General features: G+C 35.9%; 1 protein-coding gene across 3 annotated transcripts in view; it reads right to left on the bottom strand.

The window, feature by feature from the left end:
• The window catches only part of GABRG1 (gamma-aminobutyric acid type A receptor subunit gamma1), a 55,274-nt gene that overhangs the window by 21,190 nt on the left and 9,878 nt on the right, over nt 1-24,206 (bottom strand). For all 3 annotated transcript variants that reach the window (XM_048942590.1, XM_048942592.1, XM_048942593.1), the window contains exons 2-3: nt 17,014-17,162; nt 10,184-10,251 (exon numbers count right to left, since the gene is read on the bottom strand). In XM_048942590.1, coding sequence (XP_048798547.1) covers nt 10,184-10,251; nt 17,014-17,162 — 217 coding nt within the window. The remainder of the gene's footprint in view (nt 1-10,183; nt 10,252-17,013; nt 17,163-24,206) is intronic.

Raw genomic sequence — 24,206 nt, 5'->3', positions numbered from 1 at the left:
TGGGACTCATACTCTTTTCTCAACAAAAGCTCCTTCACAAAGAGGACAGGTGTTATGGGTCCAAACAGACCTTGTACAGCCTTCAAGCACAAGTACACATTACAGGATGATTTGGAAAATGAGGCTTAAGTAAGTCTGTCAGCATGCAGCCGTGGCAGTGTAGATACCTGAGAGCAAAAATCTGAAAAGGGAATAAAGCTGTATACTTTCTGAACATCAAATTTTGAAATGGACCCAAAGCTTCAAGGTTTCATGGATTTATACAATAAATTTCCTTAAATCTGCAGCTCCTAAAAAACAATTCATATTTTCTAATGAGAAGGGAATACCTGGGCCCTGAAAATTTGTTGAAAATGTGGTAGAAAAATGACTACGCTAAGGAAGTATTTTGTCTCCAAAACTAGATGAACAAAAGCATTATCTTTGTTTATATGCCATATTAACAAGAACAACAGCACATCAGAAAATACAATTTTCTTCTTCTTTCTTTCCGAGCAACTGTTTTGCTTTTCTCATTTTCTCAGAAAAATTAAAATTTAACACTTATCACTACTTTTATTAGTCTTATAAAGCTCACCATTCAATGAAAGTCTGTAACCATAAAAATTGGTTTACTAATCTCTCTTTTAAATGAAACTAATGATAAAACATCCAAGCAGAATAAAATGAAATCAATCTATGGGCGCATTAGTCACAGCCAGAGCAAAATGTATGCTTATTCATATTCAGCCTCACGAGGTTCAATAAACATTGCACATGTTAGCTCATATTTGGCATCTGATTTGATCACTGAAGTCTTTTGCACAGCTGGCATAAAGAGCCCACCTGCCTAATTATTTCCAGATAACTGCAATCCTCCTTCATCTCTGTCCTCTCTAAAAGTTAATAACAAACTCCAAGGCTGGGAATACAGTGACTAATCAGAGAATGCCATTAAGGGAACAGGCAGTGAACAGTCAGTGAATATTGACAAGCAGGTGTATAGTCTGAGAGAAAGAGTTAGAAAGGAAAAGCAATTATATCAAATAGAGCAGGAACAGTTACTGTATGGAATACACCAAATTTCAACTTAATTTCTTGAAAGGATGGGTACAGTAACAGTAACAGTCAAATATTAGATAGGCCACTAGATTTTTGTTTTATTGGAAAGCTGTGAAAGAAAGGGAGGCAGCCATCATTCTATAAGGTTACATCTCAGCACACCTACAACACACCAGCTCCAACATAAAATCAAAAGGACGGAAAAATTGCACAAAACAGAAAACCATTTATCTTGGATATTTTGTCTAGCATTCCCACAGCTGATTTGATATTTCACAGCAGAACCGTGGAGAAGTGAGTAGGCTAGTTGTTGCCTGGTTCTTGTTAACTGCGATACATTTGTACAACAGGAAAAAGTGGCCCAGTTTTCTCAGGCTAAACACAAATGCAATGAGTTTCTCCAACACCAAAATCAGAGTTGAAATACTACCACCCAGCTACAGTTCTATGATATAGATCATTACCAATGAATTGAAGAGGTATAAAAAAAGAAAGAAAAGAAAAGAAAAACATCCTTTTCTTCCTTCTCCTTTGGCCAGAAACCTACAGTTGCTTCTCCATAAGAGCCAATCCACACCTTAAGTTTCCTGGAATGCAACAGACTATTTCAGAAATTTGTTTCACAGGGAGGCCCTGAATTCATTCCAATTACAAATGCCTTAAGTGCAGTGACTTCATCTTGTTCAGTCATCTATAATATTTTCCACATCCTTCCTCATTCTATTCAGTCTTCTAATTTCTAAAAGAGAAATTTAATGAGAGTGAAACAGGGAATTCTGCAAGGGAAAAGACAAAAAAAAAAAAAAAAAAGGAAGCTAGAGAAAATATTTTACAAACCATGTTTTTATATTAAGATATGCAATTTAATATCAAAGACTCAGATAACTATGATGGTTAAAAGGTTTAGACAGCAAAGACATTCATAAACAATCACTGGTATCCATATGCCCTCCCAAAAGAACAGATTAAAGGAAACTACCAAGCCAATTTATCTTCATCTTGCCAGAAAGCTGCCAACACGCTCTCATAACCTTTACCTTCTCCCATATCTGACTATCTCTGGACACCAATGTAGTGTCTTTAAGTACTTTACTAAAATACTTAGCTAAACTAAAATATTTAGCTATCTTTGATATGTGGCTTCTTTTAACAAAAATTCAAAAATGTTTGTTCTACTTGATGGGTTACTTTAAAAGTTCTTAAATTATTATTATTTTTTTTTTTTTTAGCTTCATTAGACTCAGCCAGGATTTCAGAACTTGATCCCCATGGTTGAGACCAAAGTAAAAATAAAATTTCTTGGTTTAGTAAACAATTTTAGTTTGCTCACTCATGGAACTTACAGTGAGATAAAAAATATCTAACAAATCTCAATTCTGATAAGAACATCTGTATTAAATTAATAATCCTACAGTAGTGAAAGAAGTGGGGGTTGCCAGAAATATGGTGAATACAGCATTTGCTCCCGGAATCTTTTAAGCAGTCAGATTGTTATTGTTGAGCAGAAAATCACACTGAAATATGCCATAAAAGCATATGCACAGGATAAGTAGAAATACAACAAATCATATCCACAGAAGGTGAGGGAGTACAGAGACCTACATAATCATAATACAGAAGAAATCCGTTGTTCTTCACACCATAATTTAGCATCTGTGCTTATCTGGTCCTTAATCTGAATGCGAAGTGACAGATGCAAACCACAATATGAATAAAAGGCAAGATTTATTTAAATGCTTTGTAGATTTGAAACAATAATAAAAATCTTGCTAACTAGTAAAAAGATTAGCTAGATAAGTAACTAAAGCACTTCAGCAAAATCTCTGCTGATAAGCTATGATTATGGCTATTTAAAGAGAGCATAAAAAGAGGAAGTAAACATTATACACTCATTTGCACATTGGAAACGATACAAGTAGGAGTGCTTTTTTGTTTTTGTTTTTTGCTTTTTCAATTGAAATTTGAACATTTCTGTCACTGCCATTCATAAACAAACATTTAAGTACAGAGAGAATTAAAACTCAGAAATGAAAAATGAGACAAAAATACTACTTATACGTTAAAACACAGGAGTGAATACTGATAAGGAGTAGGGTTTTGGCTTTGAGGCTGTCAAGAGTGATTTATCAACTCAATTAACTGTACTTTCTAAATTCTGGGCCTACATCTACCTTCTTGTAACAAGAGAGACTCAAGCAGTCAAAATTAATCCCACACAAAATTTCTGCAACAAAGCTGAGCAGCACTCAAACATACATGGTTTTCTACAATTTCATCTTACAAACAAGCTGCAAAGTCTCAAAAATAAGGTTTCACCATTCAGTATTGTAGAACTGCTTTAAAGCCAGATCAATTGCAGTTATTCAGTTAAAGTTTTTTGGTCTTTTGCTTCCCTGGTTTTCCTGCCATATCACAAAATCCCAATATCCCCAAATCGGTGATAAAACCAGGAGAGACAATTACCTGGGTTTGGTTCCCACCTTGCATCTCCTGCAGTGAGTTCCTATGTGAAATAGCACTTCTAAACAGCTTTCTGGTTGCTGAAGCAGTCAGGAATGTTCAAATACCTATGTGCTACAATGAAGATAGAAGAACATGGCAACTACTAAGAACTTCCTCAAAGTGCCTCTTGAACTATTGGCCTCAGGGAAAAGTGCATAACACTTTGTGGGAATAAATCACTGCAAGAGACAATACTCTTGTTCAAGAAAACAAAATCTCACACAGCACTTACTGTATGCCACGGAATAACACATTCTAAAATAGTCCAACAGGAAGTGTTTTAAATGCAGATTTTCCAGCAATAACCTGACCAAATTTATAATTACAATAGAATAAAAAAATATATAATTAAAACCAAGATCAGCAGGCAGCAAAGTTACACCCGCTTAGCAGCAAAGGAGCATTGAATTTCCTAGCTCATATTTTATCTACTCACTCACACATTTATCAGCAAAGGAGCAGGACAATAACTTCTTCCAAAAATGGGTTTACTTCTTTGGTAAAAATCCTAGGGGTCCTGCTGTAGGAAAGGGCATCCAAACAGTTCCACCACTTGAGAAAGTTGTCTTCCCAGAACGCATATTATGAACAGAAAAATCCTGCTCATGAGATTGCTCAGCTTTTTACAGAGGGTTAGTTTGCATAGTCAGCACAGATCCTGGCACTGGCCAGGGCAGTAGCTTTCCTCTAGAGTGCAGTACAGAAGGAAACAATAATATTCTATGTTGTAGGAGCCATTGCCAAGGACTGTTTCTAGATTATATCAATCAGTTCTAACAGTCAAAGCACAACCTTTACCTTTCTTTCCAAAACTGCAAATCTAGGCCAACAGAATCACTCAAAAAATTTGAATACAGCCTCCCACATTTCCATTTGGACAGAAGAATTAGGCATTAATAACAAAGAACAATCAAGCAATGCTCTTCTAAGTATAAGAGGTACAAGACAAATAACTAAATATACCTTCTCTCAGCTACAGATACAAGAGACAACCACAACAGAAGCTGACAGGAAATGTATGGAGCAGATATTAAGATATCAGAAATAACAATAAACTGTACAATAGAGTAGCCAGACAGTCTGTGCAGTTGAGAGGGAAAAGCAGGAGAAAAGTACTGACTGGTTTAGCTTTAGTGACAGTTGATGCCTTCCATCTTTTTAGTGAAGATCTGGAAAGACAATGACGGTAAAAACAGCAGGAAATAGAGAACCTAATACCAAAGAGCTGTTAGTAGCACAACAAAAGTTTAAATGTTCACATTTTGTAGCCTCCATAGAGAGAGAGAAAAGAAAGTTTAAGCAGGAACATGATGAGAAACAGTAAAAAAGCTTTACAGACATTTATAGAAAATGTATTTGAAGGGGCAGACTGGGAGAAAGCATATGGTATACCAAGTTGAAAGGATGTGAACAGAAACTGTTGAAATCTCAGGTAGGAATTGGCCTCTTAGGGGAGGGAAAAAAAAAAATAAGGCTGCGAATAGACTTTCAAGTGTCTTGAAGGAAACTGTGTGTGAGATCCAGTGCAAGAGAAGCCTGAGGAGGAACATGAGCAAGAGATGATTCAGTAGAAATAGAGGAAAATTTTCTCAGTAGGACATCTATAAGTAGTATAACTGGAGCAAGATGGCAATTTCAATCCAAAAATTTATCATCAGAATAATGCAAATGTGGACAAGAGATTCACTATGATAAATGGATTAAGAACAGATAAAAATAAAACCCCTGAAAGCTGCATTACAGTCAGAATTTGCAAGACTATCTGAGACCTTGCTCCAGGCTCTAGGATCCATCACAACATAGAAAAATATTAGATTTCAATGCCACACAGAATATCCACAGCAATGGAGAGTGAGGAAGGGTAAAAAAAAATGAGACGATTTAAAGTCGTGATTTAGCCACATTGAGGTATCTAAAGATCTGTTAACAGATGTGAGGTACACAAGGCAGTATTTCATATGGCACGGAATGAGGCACGCAGAGTTACAGACAACAGAAAGGCAGCTAAATTTGTATATGTAGGTATCAAGAAGTAGCTGACAGCAGAAAACTAGCATGGAAGATACTCTGCTCAGAAATATTGAAGAAAGAGTTTTAAAAATTACATTCACATCTACAGTGAAATAGATATTTTAGATATATTTTATTTATTTATATTTATTTATATTTATATTTAGATAAATTTTAGATATGAAAGTACTAGAAACATAAGAAATCAAAGTGCTTGCTCCCAACACTCTGATCACAGAGAGAAAGGAAAGTATTTCAGGCAACATTTTCTAGCCCCAGCCATACACAGCCATCTTAGCACTTCTGCTATTTCCTTTAACAAATTAGCCTTATGCAAATACAGAACATTGGCATCTGAAATCTCAAATACTTCACAGTTATTGCTCTGGCTGTTTATCTGTGAGATCTGAGATTATATAAAATGGATTTCAACCAGTGTATGTTGGTATACTCTAATGAAGTCAAGGGAGTTAATGTAGCTTTTCTCATAGTTTATATTTAAACCATGTCAGCTGTGGCTTAAGTGATACAGTGGATCTACACAAAAAGGTATCTCCTGAAAAACACAAAATTTGAGAATGAGCAACAGAACAAGAAGTCTGCAGCTCAGATTGAATTGCTCCTGAACAGCACACACAAATTAAGGCATATTTTACAGAAATGAGTGCAGATTTTCTGATGCTTTGTGTGGGATCTTTACTACCTATTCTGACTTTGTATCTATGGAGAGTCAACAGGTAAACTGCAGTTGAAATACCTACAAGTACTGAACGCTGTCTAAAGCAACATTTGAAAAGATTGCTCTGCTTTGGTTTGCTTTCAGAAAAGATACTGCAATATTTCTCTGTCATACAAAGGCTGGCTTTTCTCTCATCCCTTGTCATTCCTTTCAAATGATCAGAGAAATTGCAAGTGACATTGGAACTGCTGCGTTGAGCCAGTACGAGCAGGATATTTCTTGTACTTGGCTGATTCTCCTGAAACCAGATGGGATAAGCTTAGAGCTACCTTGCAACAGCAATAGGCAAGCTCACTGCCAGCAGCAGCCAGACTAATCAACCTAAGCTCTTTCCTTTTTTACCATGAAAAGCAGAGAGCACTTATAAAATTTTATTTATGAATTATTACTCAAGTTCCTATAGCTGGCAAAATAAATCATACTAATAGACGTTTTTTAATACTTAAGTATATTTCAGAACGAAGAAAAAGCAATATTCAGAATTACTGAAGGAATATTTACTCAGCTGCTATAAAAAAAAACAGTCTCCAAACACTCATATAGTTAATGGCTAATTAAATCTGACTACTTTTAGTGTTGACAGGCGCCAGAATTATTAAAATCTATCTTTCCTAATTAAAAAAAAAGAAAAGAAAAGAAAAGAAAAAAGGAGTGAGTTGGGGAAAAAAAAAAATGTGTCATTAGTGTTCACTCCAAAGAAGATGCCATACAATAAGTTACAGGTGATAATCAAAGGCTTGCTGATACTTCTGTTCTAGTTTCCAAAGCACTGTTCCTACCACATGAAAGAAAATGGAACCCATTTTCATAAAATGCACATTCTGGACTCTCCAAAAATCTGCAGGGCTTGCATGCTGGGCCCACACAAAGTTATGCAATTTCATAAATTCTCAAAAGTAGGAAAAAGCAGTCATGTTATTCCTCTGACTCATTAATCACAAAGATTATACACAAAGATATAATCACAAAGAAATATTTCTCTTCAAACATGAAAGGAATTCCAACCAGAAATGCCAGATCATGAAAGCTGAGGTGCTCGTATGGTTCTGCCACAGACAGCAGCAGAAGACATCTGTAAATGAAGTGGTGTATCAAAGCACAAAACACTGATGAACACAGAAAGACTGGGTGATGAACACAGGGCAGAGAAAGATCATGAGGTTCATAGGCAACATGGGTGCAACATGGGACATCATTTACACACAAGAGCCATATATCAGGCTGTACTACCTGCACCTCGAGAGTGGTTTTTTGTTAGTTTTTGTTGTTGTTTGTTTCTTTTGTTGTTTGTTGGTGATTTTTTTTTTCTTAATGTTAGTCCTAGCATGAAAGAAAAAAGTACTAAGAGTACATTTTCATTAAGTGCTCAACAGAATGAGCTTCCACATAGAGAAAGACAGGCTCAAAATATTTATCACATGTCTAAATTCCATTAAGAAAATCCCGGACTACTGCAAAGCTTTTGGGGATCAAGACTTTGGCCATAAAAATGCACTTAAATGGTAGTTTATATGACTGCTGCAGGATGCATGGTGCAGGATAGCTTTAAAAAATAAATTCAAAAATCTTTAGGCTTAATGAGTATTAGAAGCCTAAATACTTCACTGATCTTAAACACTTGTTAAGAATATTTACTCAGGCTGTAGATGCCTAGAGAGACCACATGCTGCAGGAAGACATCTTTTATGTATGGGGTGCCTATAGCATCTAGACTTTTATGTAGATCTTTGTTAAATTAAATAACGAAAGCCAGACTCCAAGAGTCTTTAAAAATAAATTCTAATGAATGTCATACATATACTTAAAATCTCTGTTTTATGAAAGTGAAAGAGCCTATTACATAGCAAGAGGAAAATAAAACATATTAGAAAAAACAAGTCAGTTTCCTCTCATAATGAGTACCTTTTGAAGCTTTCATAGGAACATATTCCCCTGATATTATGCTACAAACTTATTGTTCCGAAGAAAAAAAAAAGAAAAAAAAAAAACCACCCTCTCTACATTGTGCCATTTTGTTTCTAAACTAAAAAGTTAAAGGTTATCATTTGACAGAGTGAATTAACATATCTGGGACATAATTAATCCAAAGGGGAAACACAGAAATGTGTTCTCACATAAAGTAATAAAATGAGGGCTAAGGACAGCAATGGAAACTGAAGCAAATGTTGGAATATTGGGTAACAATCACAAACAATATTAATGCCAGGGAAAGCACCTTCTTAATGAAACATCTCACATAAAGAGAGCTTACAAGGTCGCATCTGCAATTATTTTTTGCTGAGAATGTTTTTCCTAGATTAAAGATATTTTTGTGGGAAGCTTTAATAAATTCACATTTATTTATTTATTTATTTTTAATGTTTGATTTTTTAGTGATATTAGACGGTTATACAATCCAGGTTCCTAGATTCCAAGCTCAGAGAAAGCAATTGCTAGTTTATAAAGGAAACTTTTACTGTTTGCTATGTCTCTATTAGATTTAGAAACCTGTCCACACGTCTTGCTCCTACTCTAAGTTCCATCAGAGGGGATACAATGGGGAGAAGTAGAGAAGAAAAGATGGAGTAGGAAAACAGATGAAGCCAGAGGAAACATTTACACTGAACATCAATATATCTCCCCACCCCTTCTCCCTCCTGCTTTTTCATGCAGTTCTCTACACACAACCCCTGCTTGAGACACAGACTCAGCTGATGATAATCCTAAACTTGGTAAATTGTTATGCTGGAATGAATGCCCGTATCAGCATCTTGCATTTTTAACACCTTCATCCCTACTAAGTACCATCAGTCTTTCTTGTCTGATATCTCATCTCTGAAAGATTATATTCCCCACCTGAGCATGATGACACATGTGCAACTCACACACTTTCAATATACTTCTGGAAATAGCATCATTTTGCCAAATGCTCAGAAGTTCCCTCTACTGGCATAGTTTAACATACCTGGAAGAAAAGGCCCTTCTGCACACAAATGCAAAACTGAGCAATTCTGTAGGGAGGTGAAAATGAAAAAGACAGGAGGGGGCTGAGCACAAACTCATCCACGTGCCAGTCCCAGCCTCATTCCTTCTGCTTCTGAGCTACTTAGAGGAGACACTGCCTCTGCACTGTCCAAGAGAAGTCATGCATCCAGGCCTCTAACACATCAAACTCAGACAGAAATGAAAAAATTCTAGGCGATTTCGGAAAGGCCACAGGCTCAACTTCCTCACAAGTGCTGTTTGTGTCACAAGGTCACAGTTTGTATCAAACAATGAGATCTAGCCTCAGCAGATCCCCCCTGGAAATTAGATGAATTGCACCGTTTAACTTTTGAAGGAATCAGTTACGCATACACACTGAGGATGACCCATAATACCAAATAAGTCATGAAAGAAGGAATACAATTGAGTTTATTTCAATTGCTTTTTTTCTTTTTTTCCCCAGTGAACTGAATAAATAAATAAATGCAGTGAAAATAGTTTCATTCATAAATGTTGGGTCAAACATTATTTTTCCAAATCCCTAAGGAGCAGCTCTGGGAAATATTGCATGCTGAACCAGAGGTAAACCAAGTATAGATAAATACAGTCAAAATGTTTAACATGTGCCAAAATAAGCTCCCAAAGCAAAGACTTCTGTATGGTCTCATTTTTAAAAACAAGTTTATTGAAATAATTGGACTGGATGATCTTTTAGATCTTTTCCAACCTTGGTGATTCTATTCTAATTTCAAATAGCTAGTCTAAATTTGATTTTGAAATAATCATAATTATATCAATTATATCCAACATCACAAGAATACGTATTAAGAAATAAAAAAAGCTTATCTGAATACGATTAGAATTACTTCATAATACTAGCACGCAGCATCTCTCTGATAATGTTTTCTGTCAATAATCTGAACTTACCATATTGATTGGGTCAACTGGGCCAATGCTGTTAACATAGACATCTGTTTCAATTACAGTTGTTCTCACTAAAAGAAAAAAAATCAGCAACCTTAATAATTACATATTCAATTTATTTTCCACATTGATAACATATTTTATTAAAGTAATAATAAATCTGATATTCTTTTATTAGATTCAGAAAGATTACATCTCTAGTTTGTGCATTCTGTGAAGAATCATATATGACATGGCTTCTTTATTCCATATGAATTAGCTAAATTGTCAAGATGAATTTTTCGTATCTTAAGGCACATTCCATCTAAACTTTGTGAATTAGGCATAAGATAGATACAAAAAGTATCAAAAGCAAAGGAAGTGGGGAGAAAAACAGATTATTCCAGCATAAAAAAAGAACTAACACAAACAGAAAAAATGTTCAGAAAATGAACATTTGTACAGTAAAACCAGACGGTCTGGGAGCAGACGTTTACCAGCTGCAAAAAATCAATATGCAGCATTTCCTACTGAAAATATCTAACAAGAATAAAATAACTTTTAACCACATATTTCTTCGCACAATTACATTACACCTATGGATTGCCAATATACTTTCATCAGCTTCATCAATATATTGCTCCACACAACTAACTGAAAGATCCGGTTTAGGCAACCTGCTTTGGCAGGGGGGTTGGTCTCGATGATTTCTAGAGCTCCCTTCCAACCCCTACAATTCTGTGATTCTGTGATCTTCAAGAAATTCCAGTAAAATTATTGTTTCTGAGCTGACAAAGTTAATTGTTTTAGAAATACATTTTTTTTAATGCATTTACAGAAAGACACAAAGTCTAAGCAAATTTCTGAGCAAATGAAAGTCACATCTGATGTGTGAGTCATTGATAATTTTGTTGTTATATCCAAGCTGTTTATAGAGGAAAAAAGACACAAATGGAAGAGGTCAGGATGTGGTATTGGAGAGGTCTGCATTTAAACAACACCAATTTACTAAGCACTTTTTTTCCAGATTGTATGATAGACAGAATGGCAGTGAATGAATACAAGAGGGTTAATTCTGAAGCTCTGCTGGTCTTTCTCCCATGATCTAGCACGTTAAAATGAAGTCCCTCTGTTCATTTGTAGACAGAAAGGGGGAAGGTACAAGAAAAATATACTTCGATTTTACAGAAGAGGGATTCTCCATCACCAGATTTGATTTCTTCACTGGCATGCCATATCAAGCCTTTTATAAGAGATGTAAAATCTTAAGTAACACAGGATTTTTCAAACCTCAAAGACCTAGAACTCAAAAACACAGAAAGAAATAGGGTATCATTAACAACTCTGCCAGCTATGATAACAGGCAAGATACATTTCCTAATTATCCACAGATACCTTTTCCCTGCCAATCTCACTTGACAGGAAATTATCCCTGATCCTAAATCTGATTACGATTCCTTGAGCTTGTGACTAAGACACACCAGTCAGGCTGCACAAAGGGTTTTCTGTACAACCACAGAATGCCGAGTCACTTGATCACTCTCCTGTCTCCAGTGTTCTCCACAGAAAGTTTAAATGGACTCTGGAAATCAATTTGTTTCCGGAGGAAAAAAAAAATAAACACTCCCTGCGCTGCAAATGGCTTCAATATGCAGGTCTCAGAAAGGAAGTGGGAGAGCACAATAATTCAAATGCTCAGAATGAAATATTAAAAATAAAAGTATGTGTATGTATTTGTGTGCATATGTATAATGTAACATACTTTACACATGCCACATCTCACAAGTACATATCCACTGCATTTGATTTTGCGAGTTTATTTATCTACATAACAGAAAAACTCTCTAATTTAATCACTGCCAGTCTAGAACACAAGGGGCTGGATCGAAACATATCCTTCCTCATTGCTCAAGCAATGCAGAATCCAGTACTTCTCCCCTGCATTTGTAGGGAATATCTAGTTCTCCTTAATGCTAGGAAACTGTGTTTTGTTTAGAGGTTCAGTTCTTTAACTAACTTTCAGCATTACCTAGCCACTATACTAAACCTGTTCCTCAGACACAAGTATCTGTATAGAATGATTGAGGTCACCTCTCAAACTTGGATATGATAAGCAGCTCATATCACACATTGAAAATGCAACTTGTGGTTTATCCGTTCAGCTTTAACATCTAAACTTTCACTATTTTTCCACACTCATCTTGAAATTTGGACACCAGAACCGGCATTCTTTCTAAACAGTACTATCCGCGCCTCGTGAACACTCCTAGTTTTCTATTAAAATGTCTCTTTTCAGAAGGGACTTACCTCAGAACAGTCCTCTGGGAGATATCTACCTAAGAACTCACTACACAAAATGATTAAATTTTCTCCTGAATTACCACTTTTCTGTGAAGAACCTCTCACATTGAAATATAAGCCATGGGCTTTCTTTCCACATTTTGTCTCACTTTTTTTTCCCCTACAATCCCCTACAATCCCCTTTATCTGTATCTCTAATTTTACTGAAGGAGGGGATTACTCTGCAGATGCAATTTCTCTCTTGCCAACAGTCTTTGTGCTATCTGCCAAATTTACTACAAAAATTCATTGGTGAAATCAGGCAAGATATCATTATTCTTGATCGAGTCATGCTTGTGAGATCCAACAATAGACAACCCTACCGTTGATATTTCCTTATTAACAATTAAATTTTGAGATCTGTCAGTGGGCCAGTTTTTAATATGGACTGTGTCAATTTTATGAAATTCCAGCATGCAGGAAGAAGTACTTGATCTGCCCCAAAGGCTCTCCTGTAACGTGCCACTGAGTTCAATTTGCCTTTTCTATACTGCTCTGAGTAAGATTATTAGAGCTCTCAGGAGCCAGTGAAGGGTCAGAAAATCCACCTCTGTGGAGATTATTACAATTGACCCAAATAATACAGAGTGGCAGATTCAGTGCAATAAGATTGGAAGGGGCTGTTTTGTTTCCTTAGTTCTGTGCAGAACCGATCCCAGTGCTTCTGTGAATTAGAAGAATTCATTCTACTTGTGTTTGTGAACTAGAAGTAATATGAGCCTGTGAAAATGATAAAAGCTGGAAGAAAATACAATCTTGATACTAATTTGACCTCCAAATAATTACTATGGCTCTTTAGCTTTCCACAAAGAGAAACAGCGATAGATGGTTTGGAAAGATATTTCCCCTTATTTTATTTAGGAAATGTAGTAACAATCTTGAAAAAAAAACTACGAGTAGGAAGAAGGCTACTTTACAAACCCTGAGTGCAAAGTGGTACAGTAGACCTTATAAATTTCTAAAGAAGAGGAGAAAATGATAGCCCACTTTAAATATTTGCACAGAAAGAGGCAAGAGGCAAGGTGAGAGAACAGTAGTACTCCCTGCATATTAAATAGGTTGAATGAAGAGCACCGCTCAGCTGCCCCCAAGAGAGAGTTCATCAACTCCCAAAGTAACTGACACATGCAAGGAACTCCTACACTATGCCTGATATGAAGAAATACACTCATACTTCTGATTTTCCACTTTGTCACATTTTCTTCACTAGAATCATAGAATCATTTGAGTTGGAAGGGACCTTTAAAAGTCATCTAGTCCAATTCCCCTGAAAGGAACATGGACACCTACAGCTAGGTCAGATTGCTAATAGCTCAGTCCAGGCTGACATACATAAAAAGTCTCCAGGAACAGAGCATCCACCACCTCTCTGGACAACGTGTTCCAGTGCTTCATTAGCTTTACTGTAAAAAGCTTCTTACATATATCCAATCTGAATCTTCCCTTTTTTAGTTTGAAATCACTTCCCCTTGTCCTATCACCACAGATTCTGCTTAAGACTCTATCCCTTTCTTACAGTCCTAAGTTGTGAGGGATGGAATAGTGAGCAGAGAGAGTTCTTTCTCTTAAAAAGAGAATTTAAAACTGCTGACTTGATTGAGGACTGAAGCTAAAACAGTGTGGCTATAAGTTATATACATATATATATATATTCTTACCTTATAGTAAGTATAATATTGTTTTGTTAATATATCAACACACCAAGGTTGTATCAGTAATTAAAAGGATTTATACTACAGATCAGAAACTCCAGGTGGTAACTGCTACTACTTCATACTGAGCAGAATGTACTTTAATAGTAGTATCTTTGTGCTCCATACATATAAAATATGTTGCATATAATGAGTTAAAATCTAATAAGTGTAATAAACATAGGAAAGAGTAGCAATTAACAAATCAATACAACTCATGGATATTAGTATGAGACACACAAAATGACACAGTGTGGTTTTCTGAAATTTCAGTATTGCAATGGATTTTTTAATTTTCATTTGGCTCTCCTTTATCACGTCACTCCGCTATTCAACAATGAAGCCCCTTTTCCTACTCTGACATGCTGTGTCAACATAAAGAGGAAAATTAAATTTGACGCTGTTATTCAAACCCCAAAAGCCCAGGCTCAAAAATATACAAAAGTCTTGCTATTTTAACTGAGCTTTGTAATTCAGTAATAACATTGCATGGAAAATTATTACCTTGAAAGATAATTATAATTTCAGTCAATAACCTCATTGTAGAAGTAGTGGCATACTCTGAAGATGTGTAATCTGACACTAGATTTTATCCACATAATTGACTCAGAATAAGATGAATGTGCCACAGCCTGATTTTATTTTTCTGTGTTAAATATCTGCTGTTAGATATCTCAAACAGCTGGACAGAATGTGATACCTGTATTTAAAGCTGTCATTTTGTCTTACTTTTGCCAAAACTCTGCAACTTTCTCTCTGTAGAAAAAGAGAGCCAGACTTCACATTTGCTCTCCTGGCAACAAAGTGCCTCCTGTTCTCATTACTCTAGCCTTTCAGTATTTGGGCAGAGGCAGGTTCCGAATAGAAAAGGTCAAAAACTGAGCGTCTGGAAAGTGAAGAAGAAAAAGTAAGGGAGCATTTATGTGAGAGCAGCTAGAAGCCAGAAAGTACTTTCTTTCAGAACTAATAACTCTATCAATAATTGAAATCCAGAAAGTTGTACATTCAAGTATGCAAAAAAAAAAGACTCAAAGTTTTTGTTCAACCAAGACTCAGTGCATAATCAACAAAGCAAAGGTAAGGATAACATCAAAAATTTCTGGTGTCCCTCTAAGCCCATTGGACATCTAAGAATGAACTCCTCTTCCTTTATTGTCCCTTTTTGCATTTCAGAGTTTTAAGGGGAGAGAAAAGTATTCACATTACTTTCATCCCTGCATACCAGCTAATTATTAGAAGGAATCCTAGTGGAGAATATTTATTCCCTCATTATTCTTTTGTTGTCCACTGCATCAAACAACCTGAAAAAAAAAAAAAAAAAAAAAAAAAAAAAAAGAAAGAAATACTATACATCTTTCATAAGTTGAGAAATTAAGAAAAAATATGCTGGAAGATGTTTTTTTGTTGTCTGTTCACAGTAATTCATTAAGTGGAGATGAAGGAAAAGACAAGGGAGGGCCTTTTTGTAAAGGGCTGGTAGCAACAGGGCAAGGGGAAATGGCTTTAAGCTGGAAGAGGGTATAAGAGGTATATAATTAGGTATTATATAGGAAGAGGGTATTATTCCTAGATATTAGGAAGTAGTTATGTACTGTGAGGATGAGACACTATAAAATGTTGCCCCAAGAGACTGTGGATGACCCTTCCCTGTAGGCATTCATGGCCAGGCTGAATGGAACTGAGCAACCTGGTCTGAGGGAAGTGTCTCTGTCTATAGTAGGGGGTTTGGAACTAGGTGAACTTAAAGGTCCCCTGCATTCTATAATTCTATGATAAACTTCATGAGATTCCATACTGTGACAGGAAAAGAAAAATTTCCATTCAATATCTTCAGGATAACAGTCAACAATAAAATAGAACTAAGAAACTTAGGGAGGGAAAGAATTTTTCAGAAGCTTTAAAAAGAAAATACTTAATCTGAGATTGCATCTCTTTGTTCTCCTACCTAAATAAAAATGGTTAGATTGCACTACTGTTTATTGTATAAGTAGCTTATAGACTTACACTGCATTCCTTTCATAGGGAACACCAGGCATTAAGCAAAAAAATTTTGTCTTCCACCTCTCTTTGTGGTTCAGAAAACAAACTTAAGGAAAACATTTTTCTTAGTTTGATCCAGCAAGCACATGGTAGATGACAGCTGGTAACTTTTTCATGTATTCCAGGACTTCAACACGAATACTTTCAAATATTAATACTTAACAGTTGCATTTAAACTGACGTTTTGATTCATGAAAGACAAAATTGACTTACTACTAGCTGCAAAGTTTAAATGACAGTAATGCAGTCTTCCATCCTATCATTCTGCAGAAAAGCTATTGCTCTAAACTGATTTCGTAAATTCTTGCGAAGTTTTTCAAAATTTGAACTGAAGAAAAATGAGTGAGAAAAATCTATAAAATATATACATAGTGCATTTTCTAAAGAGAGAGAAAAAGTGTCTAGGAATAATACTTTAAATTCCTGCGGACTCAATTATTATTTTTTTTTCCAAAATTGAGATAATTAATATATACAGTAATATTTGTCAGAAGGTCTTAGAGTAAAAAGACAATATATATTTATCTTTTAATGATGTATTATATACATTGCTCATTTTCCCCTCAAAAAAAAATCCATAAGGAAATGATTATAAATATAGCATAAAAATTCTGCTTATGGACAGATCATAATTTTTACAAGTTTTAGAACAACACTGTATTTTATTGATGTTATACTTAGACTACTATTTTAATTAAAAAAAAAATCATTTGTCATCACTGGCAAAACATAAGTGAACTTTGCTTCACATCTTCTATTTAGTGAATTATTTCAAGTGCTTACCCCCAATATCTGGCCGAAGCTTATTGTCATATCCTTGAAGTAATGAGTCCAGTATATGAGTCACATCCCCGCCATGAATCTTTGGTGCTAGGACCCATGTTTTATTCACAGTTAAGTCTTCGTCATCTTCATCATCTGCTTTATCAGCTCTAATAGTGATTGAATTAAAGAAAAAAAAACAAGCTTAGAAAAAAACAGTGAATCAAAATAATGAAGAGATGAAGAAGAAACTGGAGAATACCAAGCACTTATAATGTATCCTGGTGCCAACAGAAAGAGGCAAGCCCTTATTTAAAACATCAACATTTAGTTATATGACTGCAGAAAGTATTAGCTAATAAACTCATCTAGAGAAGGGCTGACATATCACGCATACAGAGAAACTCAAACCATAAGTCAAATACATAAAATTGTACCCTTACTCTCAGCACTTTCCTGCCTTAAAATGCAAAAAAGGAATTTCCAAGCTTTCCCCAATACATGCCCCATTTTCAAGTCATGGCACTAATATTTCTAAGAGATGCTTATTCATCATAATAGATGCACCTTGGTGTTAATAACATTAATAGCATTTCCTTCTTCATAGCCTCTTGCTCTAGCTATTATATAAAGAATTAAACCTCACATAACCTCACTCAACTCCTTCCGAACATTAAGAAAGCAAACAAACACTGCATCCATGTGCTATGAACTAAACAGCTGAAGTCATGTGTCAGTAAAGTACACACATGTAGATGTAGTATAGTTAAAATCTTGTATCACTCCTTTAACTTAGTCTTATTTGTTAGCTATCTCTTTTATCACGATAGCACAATTGCACAAGAAAAACACTCATGTTCATTTATTGCCTATCTTTTAATTAGATAAGCAGCAATATATATTTTATCGCTAAGTCGTTAGAAAAATGGCAATACCTTAATTCTGTCTGCAGATTCGCTCAGATATCACCAAAAGGTCAAAGAATGCCTGGAAGTAGTTTTCTTTCCATTTGAATCAAATGAGTGTGAACTTAAATATTCCTCCAGTGTTAAAGTTTGCAATCTACATTACTCATCCAGCATATTTCAGGGAACTGCTATGGGCTTCAAGTCAAACAAAGTGCATCAGACTGATAGCAGTAACTCTGACAGTCACACAACGTATCTTCACAAATGGACACTAGCAATTATTACTGAGAGTATGCAATTCATATAAATCAGTTCCAATGTTAGCATAAGCTTAGCTATTCCAGTAAAGAAAAGAAATTAAAGTACTGTTCTTGTACCAGTTTGTATTGTACACTGAATCTAAAAATATTACCAATAAATTATTAAAGAGGGATTTTCAAGAGTTTTTAAATTACAGTCATACACTGTCTTCAAGACTAAGGGTAACTTCTCAGTGAATCTTCTACAGAAGTGAAGACCACAAGGTGTTCCATGGGGATACAACACTAAATTTACAAGAGTTAAGGACAGAAAAAGTCAGGAAAGTCATGCCTGGAACAGTCATGCCTGATTGTTAGTGTAGCCCTTAGTGGGAATGCACCAAAACAGTCTGTGTTTACAATTCTTTGCACCACCTCTCAGATAACGCTATTGAGTTTCACTGAAACTCAAGATTATCACCAGTGTGAAAACTGCTCTGTGTTTTCCACATGCCTGGATGATTTGGGAAGTGCAGCTGGGAGCTTGCCACAACTCATTGAGTTTCCAGAGGGTGAATGAAAGGCATTGCTTATATATCAGGGCTTTTATACCTAGCTTGCTGCAAACAAGTCACAAGAGTCTACTATATCTAAAAGTGATGTGCAGTCTAAATACGAGGTTCACTGTCAGTTTCCCCAGTAAAGGTCTAAAAAGTGTTTTTATTCTTTGAAATTGAAATGTGTTGTGTAATACTGAATTGTTTGCTGCACAACATACACATTATAGAAATGTCAGATATTAAATATTTAACATCTCCTATTAGCAGGATTCTGCAAATGTGAGCACTAAAGAAGTAGAAAGCAATGTTTTTAAGTATGTACTCCGCATCAAGCAAAGCTACCTATTGCCATCTCTTTCATGTTTCATTGACACACTGCTTTTTTTTTTCTTTTTCTTTTTGGCCCCGTTGTATCGTATGCCATCTCTAATTGCTATGTAAATTTGCTTAAGGTTGCTAAGAGTGCAGAGGCAATCCCTGCTCCCCTGTGGCATTAAAATGATCAGGAATAAAACTTAACTTATTAGCAGCTCTCTAAGAAAGGAAACATTCACTACAAAACTGATTTTTTTCCCCTCACTCTTTTTGTTCCTATGCCTTTAAACAGCAGAAAGTACAGAGAAACAACCTAAGATCTGAGAGATCTGTACAAAGTGATGCAGAATGGCAAGCACACATTTGTCCCTCTTTTGTCTTCCTTTTGCATCATTATTGATAACAGCCTAGATTCAGTCCAAATGAAATATACAAGACTTCCAAAGGCCCATGCTCACCATTGGAGAGTGGCCTCGCATAATAGAATCTGGGTGTTCTGGCTGATGGAAAGTTGTATCTGATCAGCAGTGTTCTCTGGCAGCCGGAGGGGCTAACTGTACCCTGAGGTGCCTCAGACCCAGCACTGCCAGCCAGGGGAGGGATCAGATTGTCCTGCTCTGCATGACCTCATTTGGAGAACTGTGTGCGGTTTTGGGCACTAGAATATAAGCAGGACTTTAAGTTATTAGAGAACATCCAATGGAAGGCAATAAAAACTACCAGTCTAGAGGGCAAGATGCATGAGGAGTGGCTGAGGTCCTTGGGTTTGCTCAGCCTGGAGCAGAGGAGCTGAGGGGAGGCCCCATGGCAGTCTACAGCTCCTCACAGAAAGTGGAGGGGCAGCACTGAGCTCTGCTCCCTGTATCAGCAACAGGGTCCAAGGGAACAGCACAGGGCTGTGTCATGGGAGAATCAGGCTGGGTGTTAAGGAAGGGTTCTTCATTAGAGGGTGATGGGGATGGAACAGGCTCCCCAGGGCAGTGACCAAAGCACTGAGGTTCTGGAGTTCAAGGGTGTTTGGACACTGGTCTCAGACATAAGGCTTGACTTTTGGGTGGTCAGGAGATGGACTTTATGATTCTTATATGTCCCTTCCAATTCAGGATGTTCTATGATTCCAATTAAGAAAAAATAAAAATATAAGTACATTTCAAGTTTTCACTTTCTATTTTATCTAATGAGAAACCTCTGATCCTCCAATTTTAAAACTCTGAACTAAAAATTGGTATATAGATGAGAACACTAATAGCTTACTAAAAACTATTAATAATGCAACATCAGGGGTGGAGGGAAGAATTCCATCCCAATTCCATACCAGTACGCTACTTTGCAAAGCACTAATCCATTAGCTAAACCAGTAAAGAAAATATTGTAAATCTGAAACATATATATAATATATATAAATATATAAATATTAAATATATATATATTATATAATCAAATATAAGGGAAATAGGCTCACACAATAAATAAGCTAGTCTCACTTGCTCGACTCCTATCGTACTGGCGTTTTCAGAGATGACACTGATACCTTGCTACCAGAATACCATCTTTTTTTCTTGAACTCTACTTTAAAATGTGACCAAAATCAACCAAGTAATAAAGGCATTTGTAATGCTGCTGGCAGCCAGCTCTGCACTTCTGATTCAAAAGCTATAGCCGCTGATGTGCAGTCACATAACAGAGATAAGACAGAAATGAGTCTGGCTGAGAAAAGGAAGTGACCAGAATATATAGGATGTCTTCTGTATACACCAGAGCATACACCACCTGTCAACCTGAGTTCTCCATTCAGAGTTTTTTGGCGAAGTTGTATAAAACAGCTAGCTCCCAAACAAAGCACACAGAAAGATGAATGCAATATGCCAGACAGCGGGTACACATTCATTACTTGGAATCAGAATTACTTTTGTCATGCTACATTCACTGACCAATGCATTTCAAAAGTAGAAAATCCTTCAGAATAAGAAGCCATCAGGATTTGCTGAGATGCTGTTACCAGAATCAAACTGAGGTTGCTAGACCATATTCTTTAAATAAGTATTCACTTTAGAGAGCGAGTTGGTCCAAAACTGTTTACCTTTCAACTAATTCTCTGTACTTCTCAATCCACTTTTCAAAGTCCAGCTTTCTTCCCCAGAGTTTGGGGTAATGGGAGAATGGGATAAAAGATAGAAAATAAAAAAAAAAAAATTCAGTCTGAACTGGAAAACAAAATGTTACATTTAGCAGCAACAGTGAACTCTGGCATCTTTTTATTCCTTTGTAGTTGAAATAAGTTGAAATAAGATTAATGCTGATCAACTCCATCCTAAACTTAAGAGTAACACCTTCCACTCTCTCAGAACTCTGATAGGAAAGACAAACTTAATTAAAGAGGAATTCTTTTCCTTTCCAACCTCTTTAAAGTTTGTTTCACTATACACAGACTTTCACATTTGATTCTCTCCCTATTCACTGTAAACTGCAACTTTTTTCAACAGAGTTCACTCAGTAGGTCTTTTGCAAGAAGGAAAAGTCAGGGCAAAAATATGACATCAGTACAATGAAACACTTCTTTTTCATGGCACAGTGATATTTTACAGCTGTTACTAACCATGTTAATCCTAATTTTAATAATTCTATAAGTATGAAAGACTTTGTTTCTAACATGCTTGTTGTTAACACTTCAGCTAGCCTCACAAACTCAGGAGTAACTAAACTACAAGTATACAGTGAACAGTAATTAGGCACAAAGTGCCCTAATTATGCTCTCTGTCCTTCAACTAATTGGAGAATTACCATGACTAATAAATCCCTCTGTACAAGCAACTAATGACTGAATAAGCCTTTTCAACATCAGACAGCGTGATCTTCAGACATTAATATCATAGGTCTTTGTTCTATTTTAAATATGAGAAAAACCAATCACATGAGCTTTAAGTTGAGATTAATATCTGTCAGGTTATGTAATGAACTGAAAAAAAAAAAAGAAAAGAAAAACATGTGGATATAGTTAGTACTGCTACTGGCATTTGCATCATGCCTAACAAAGCATTACACATGGTAATACAGCAGAAATGGTGTATTCAATTTTGTTTTCTTTTCCTAGGCTCCTGTTCCCATACAACATACACAGGGGTCCCCAGTTCTCCTGGCAGAGTTATATATGTGGAATCCATGGGCTTCAGGAGAAGCACTAGAGACTGGCCAGAAAACTTTAGTTATCTTCATTGACTTTTCATGCTTTTTCACAAGCAATATCAAGCTCTCCGAGGCTTTTAGGAGTTTAAACAGTAATGCACAGTAGCATTGTCTGTTTGGAGATAAAGTGTTCCTTTTTTACATAGAATATTCTCTCCGTTTGAGCACTTAAATATAAGTGCATACTTTATTTCATATATATATGCGCATACACAGTGTTTCAGATAAATTCTATACTGAAAGAGCTGAAAGGAACAATGTCATTTTTCATTGTGCCTTACACACATCAATGAAACCCACAAGAATATTTGTGTTAGCCCATTTTGCTGAGGAACTGAGGAAGTTAAGAAACCCACTGCCTTGCATAGGGCATCTCACACATCTGACCTCTCAAGATAGGCTAAAAGAACAGATATCAAAACAGGAGACAAAAGTGAAAGATCTTTTTAGTGACTAGATGTTGGAATATTTGAATTTCTAGAAGACCATCTCAGTTCTGCTCTTCTGCCCAATGAGTGAACTGGTTCAGCAGCTAAAGACGCAAGTAGAGCATTTACAAAGGAAAGGAAAGGCTAAGAGAAGGGAATCTGCACTTCACTTGCCACAGTCAAGTAACAAAAGGCTCTCACTAAATATACTGAGTAGGACTTCAGAGAGAAAGCACCACAGATAGGTCTGCTCCTAGCACGTGCCTCCTACCCAGCATTTAAACGCTTGTATAATGACAGAGCACAGCAGAAATGGGAAGATCACATCTTGGCCACATTCACAAGAATAAAATCCACAAGAGAAAGTTTTAAAAAAAATAAAGACACTCCACAATCAATATGCTCTGCTTCTTTCTATAGCTAAGATCCTAGCAGTCCATATGCTTTTGTCATGTTACATACAAGAATCAACAGGTTAATCATAAATCATGCTAAAAACAGTGTTATTCACTTGAGCTTCCCACAAGTTAGTTTAGTTATTAGTTTTGCAACCATCACAACTTCACAGTTTAATTTTTGCTTTTTGAGTATTCATTTAAAATCTTTTATTCAATTCCAACATTTCTTGGCTAGTAATATCCTCAAACTGCAAAAATGGGAAAATATATTGTTACTAAAAACACCATCAGAAGTTGGTCAAAATACAGCATTTAACCATATAATATTTTATAATGTCAGTCCAGACTGATAAATTTTGCAGGGAAGGCTTTCAGCAGGTCAGACATCTAACTAGACATAATCTTGCTCCGTGACACCAAGCATGATAAGGCTGCACTGAGGATGTGTGTTTCACTGTACCACCAATGAGAACTCGGAATCAGAGGACCCAGCCAACTCCCACACATGAAAAAGATCTGAAACAAGACATGGGAACTCTCAAGATTTATTTTCAAAACTCGATGACCAACTTCACACTTATCTGTTTTTGGAATTTTCAGTGGAAATAAACTCTATTATTTCTTCATCTTCTTTACTGGTATGCTTTATTCATCACTGAAAATTCCAGAAAAATACGATAGCTGCAAACAAAGAGATGCAGCTATTTAAAACATGTTTCCAGAGTATTACTAGATTTTTCCAGTGTTATGGGATAGAGTTGACATATTGCTTCTTTATTCTTCCTAAACTGGTTTGACACTGATGAAAATCTCTCTTTTCTCCCCATCGATTTCATCTCAGGTGCCTTTGTTAATTTATTGTCTCCTCTCACCCTTTTTGCTTTGCTTTGCCAGAGTCTGGTGTCTTTTTTTTTGTGTATAAAAATAACTTTCTTTATCCCCCTGAAGTAACCGTAGTATTTATTCCCTACATATATATATATATTTTTTTCCAGCGTATCTACCACATACTATTGGGTTGATTCTTCTTCTATATACACCAACTCTCTTATGCTCTTTTCCTTCCCTAATCGCATACTTCTCAGACTACTCACCATTTTCTGTCCTGTTTCCTGTCCTGAATCTGGACCTTATGACAGCAAAATAAAATAAAATAAAATATTAAAAAAAAAAAAAAACTTAA

The sequence above is a fragment of the Lagopus muta genome, chromosome 4 (assembly GCF_023343835.1).
Source record: "Lagopus muta isolate bLagMut1 chromosome 4, bLagMut1 primary, whole genome shotgun sequence".
NCBI classification, from domain to species: Eukaryota; Metazoa; Chordata; class Aves; order Galliformes; family Phasianidae; genus Lagopus; species Lagopus muta.
This window is presented reverse-complemented; position numbering and strand designations above follow the sequence as displayed.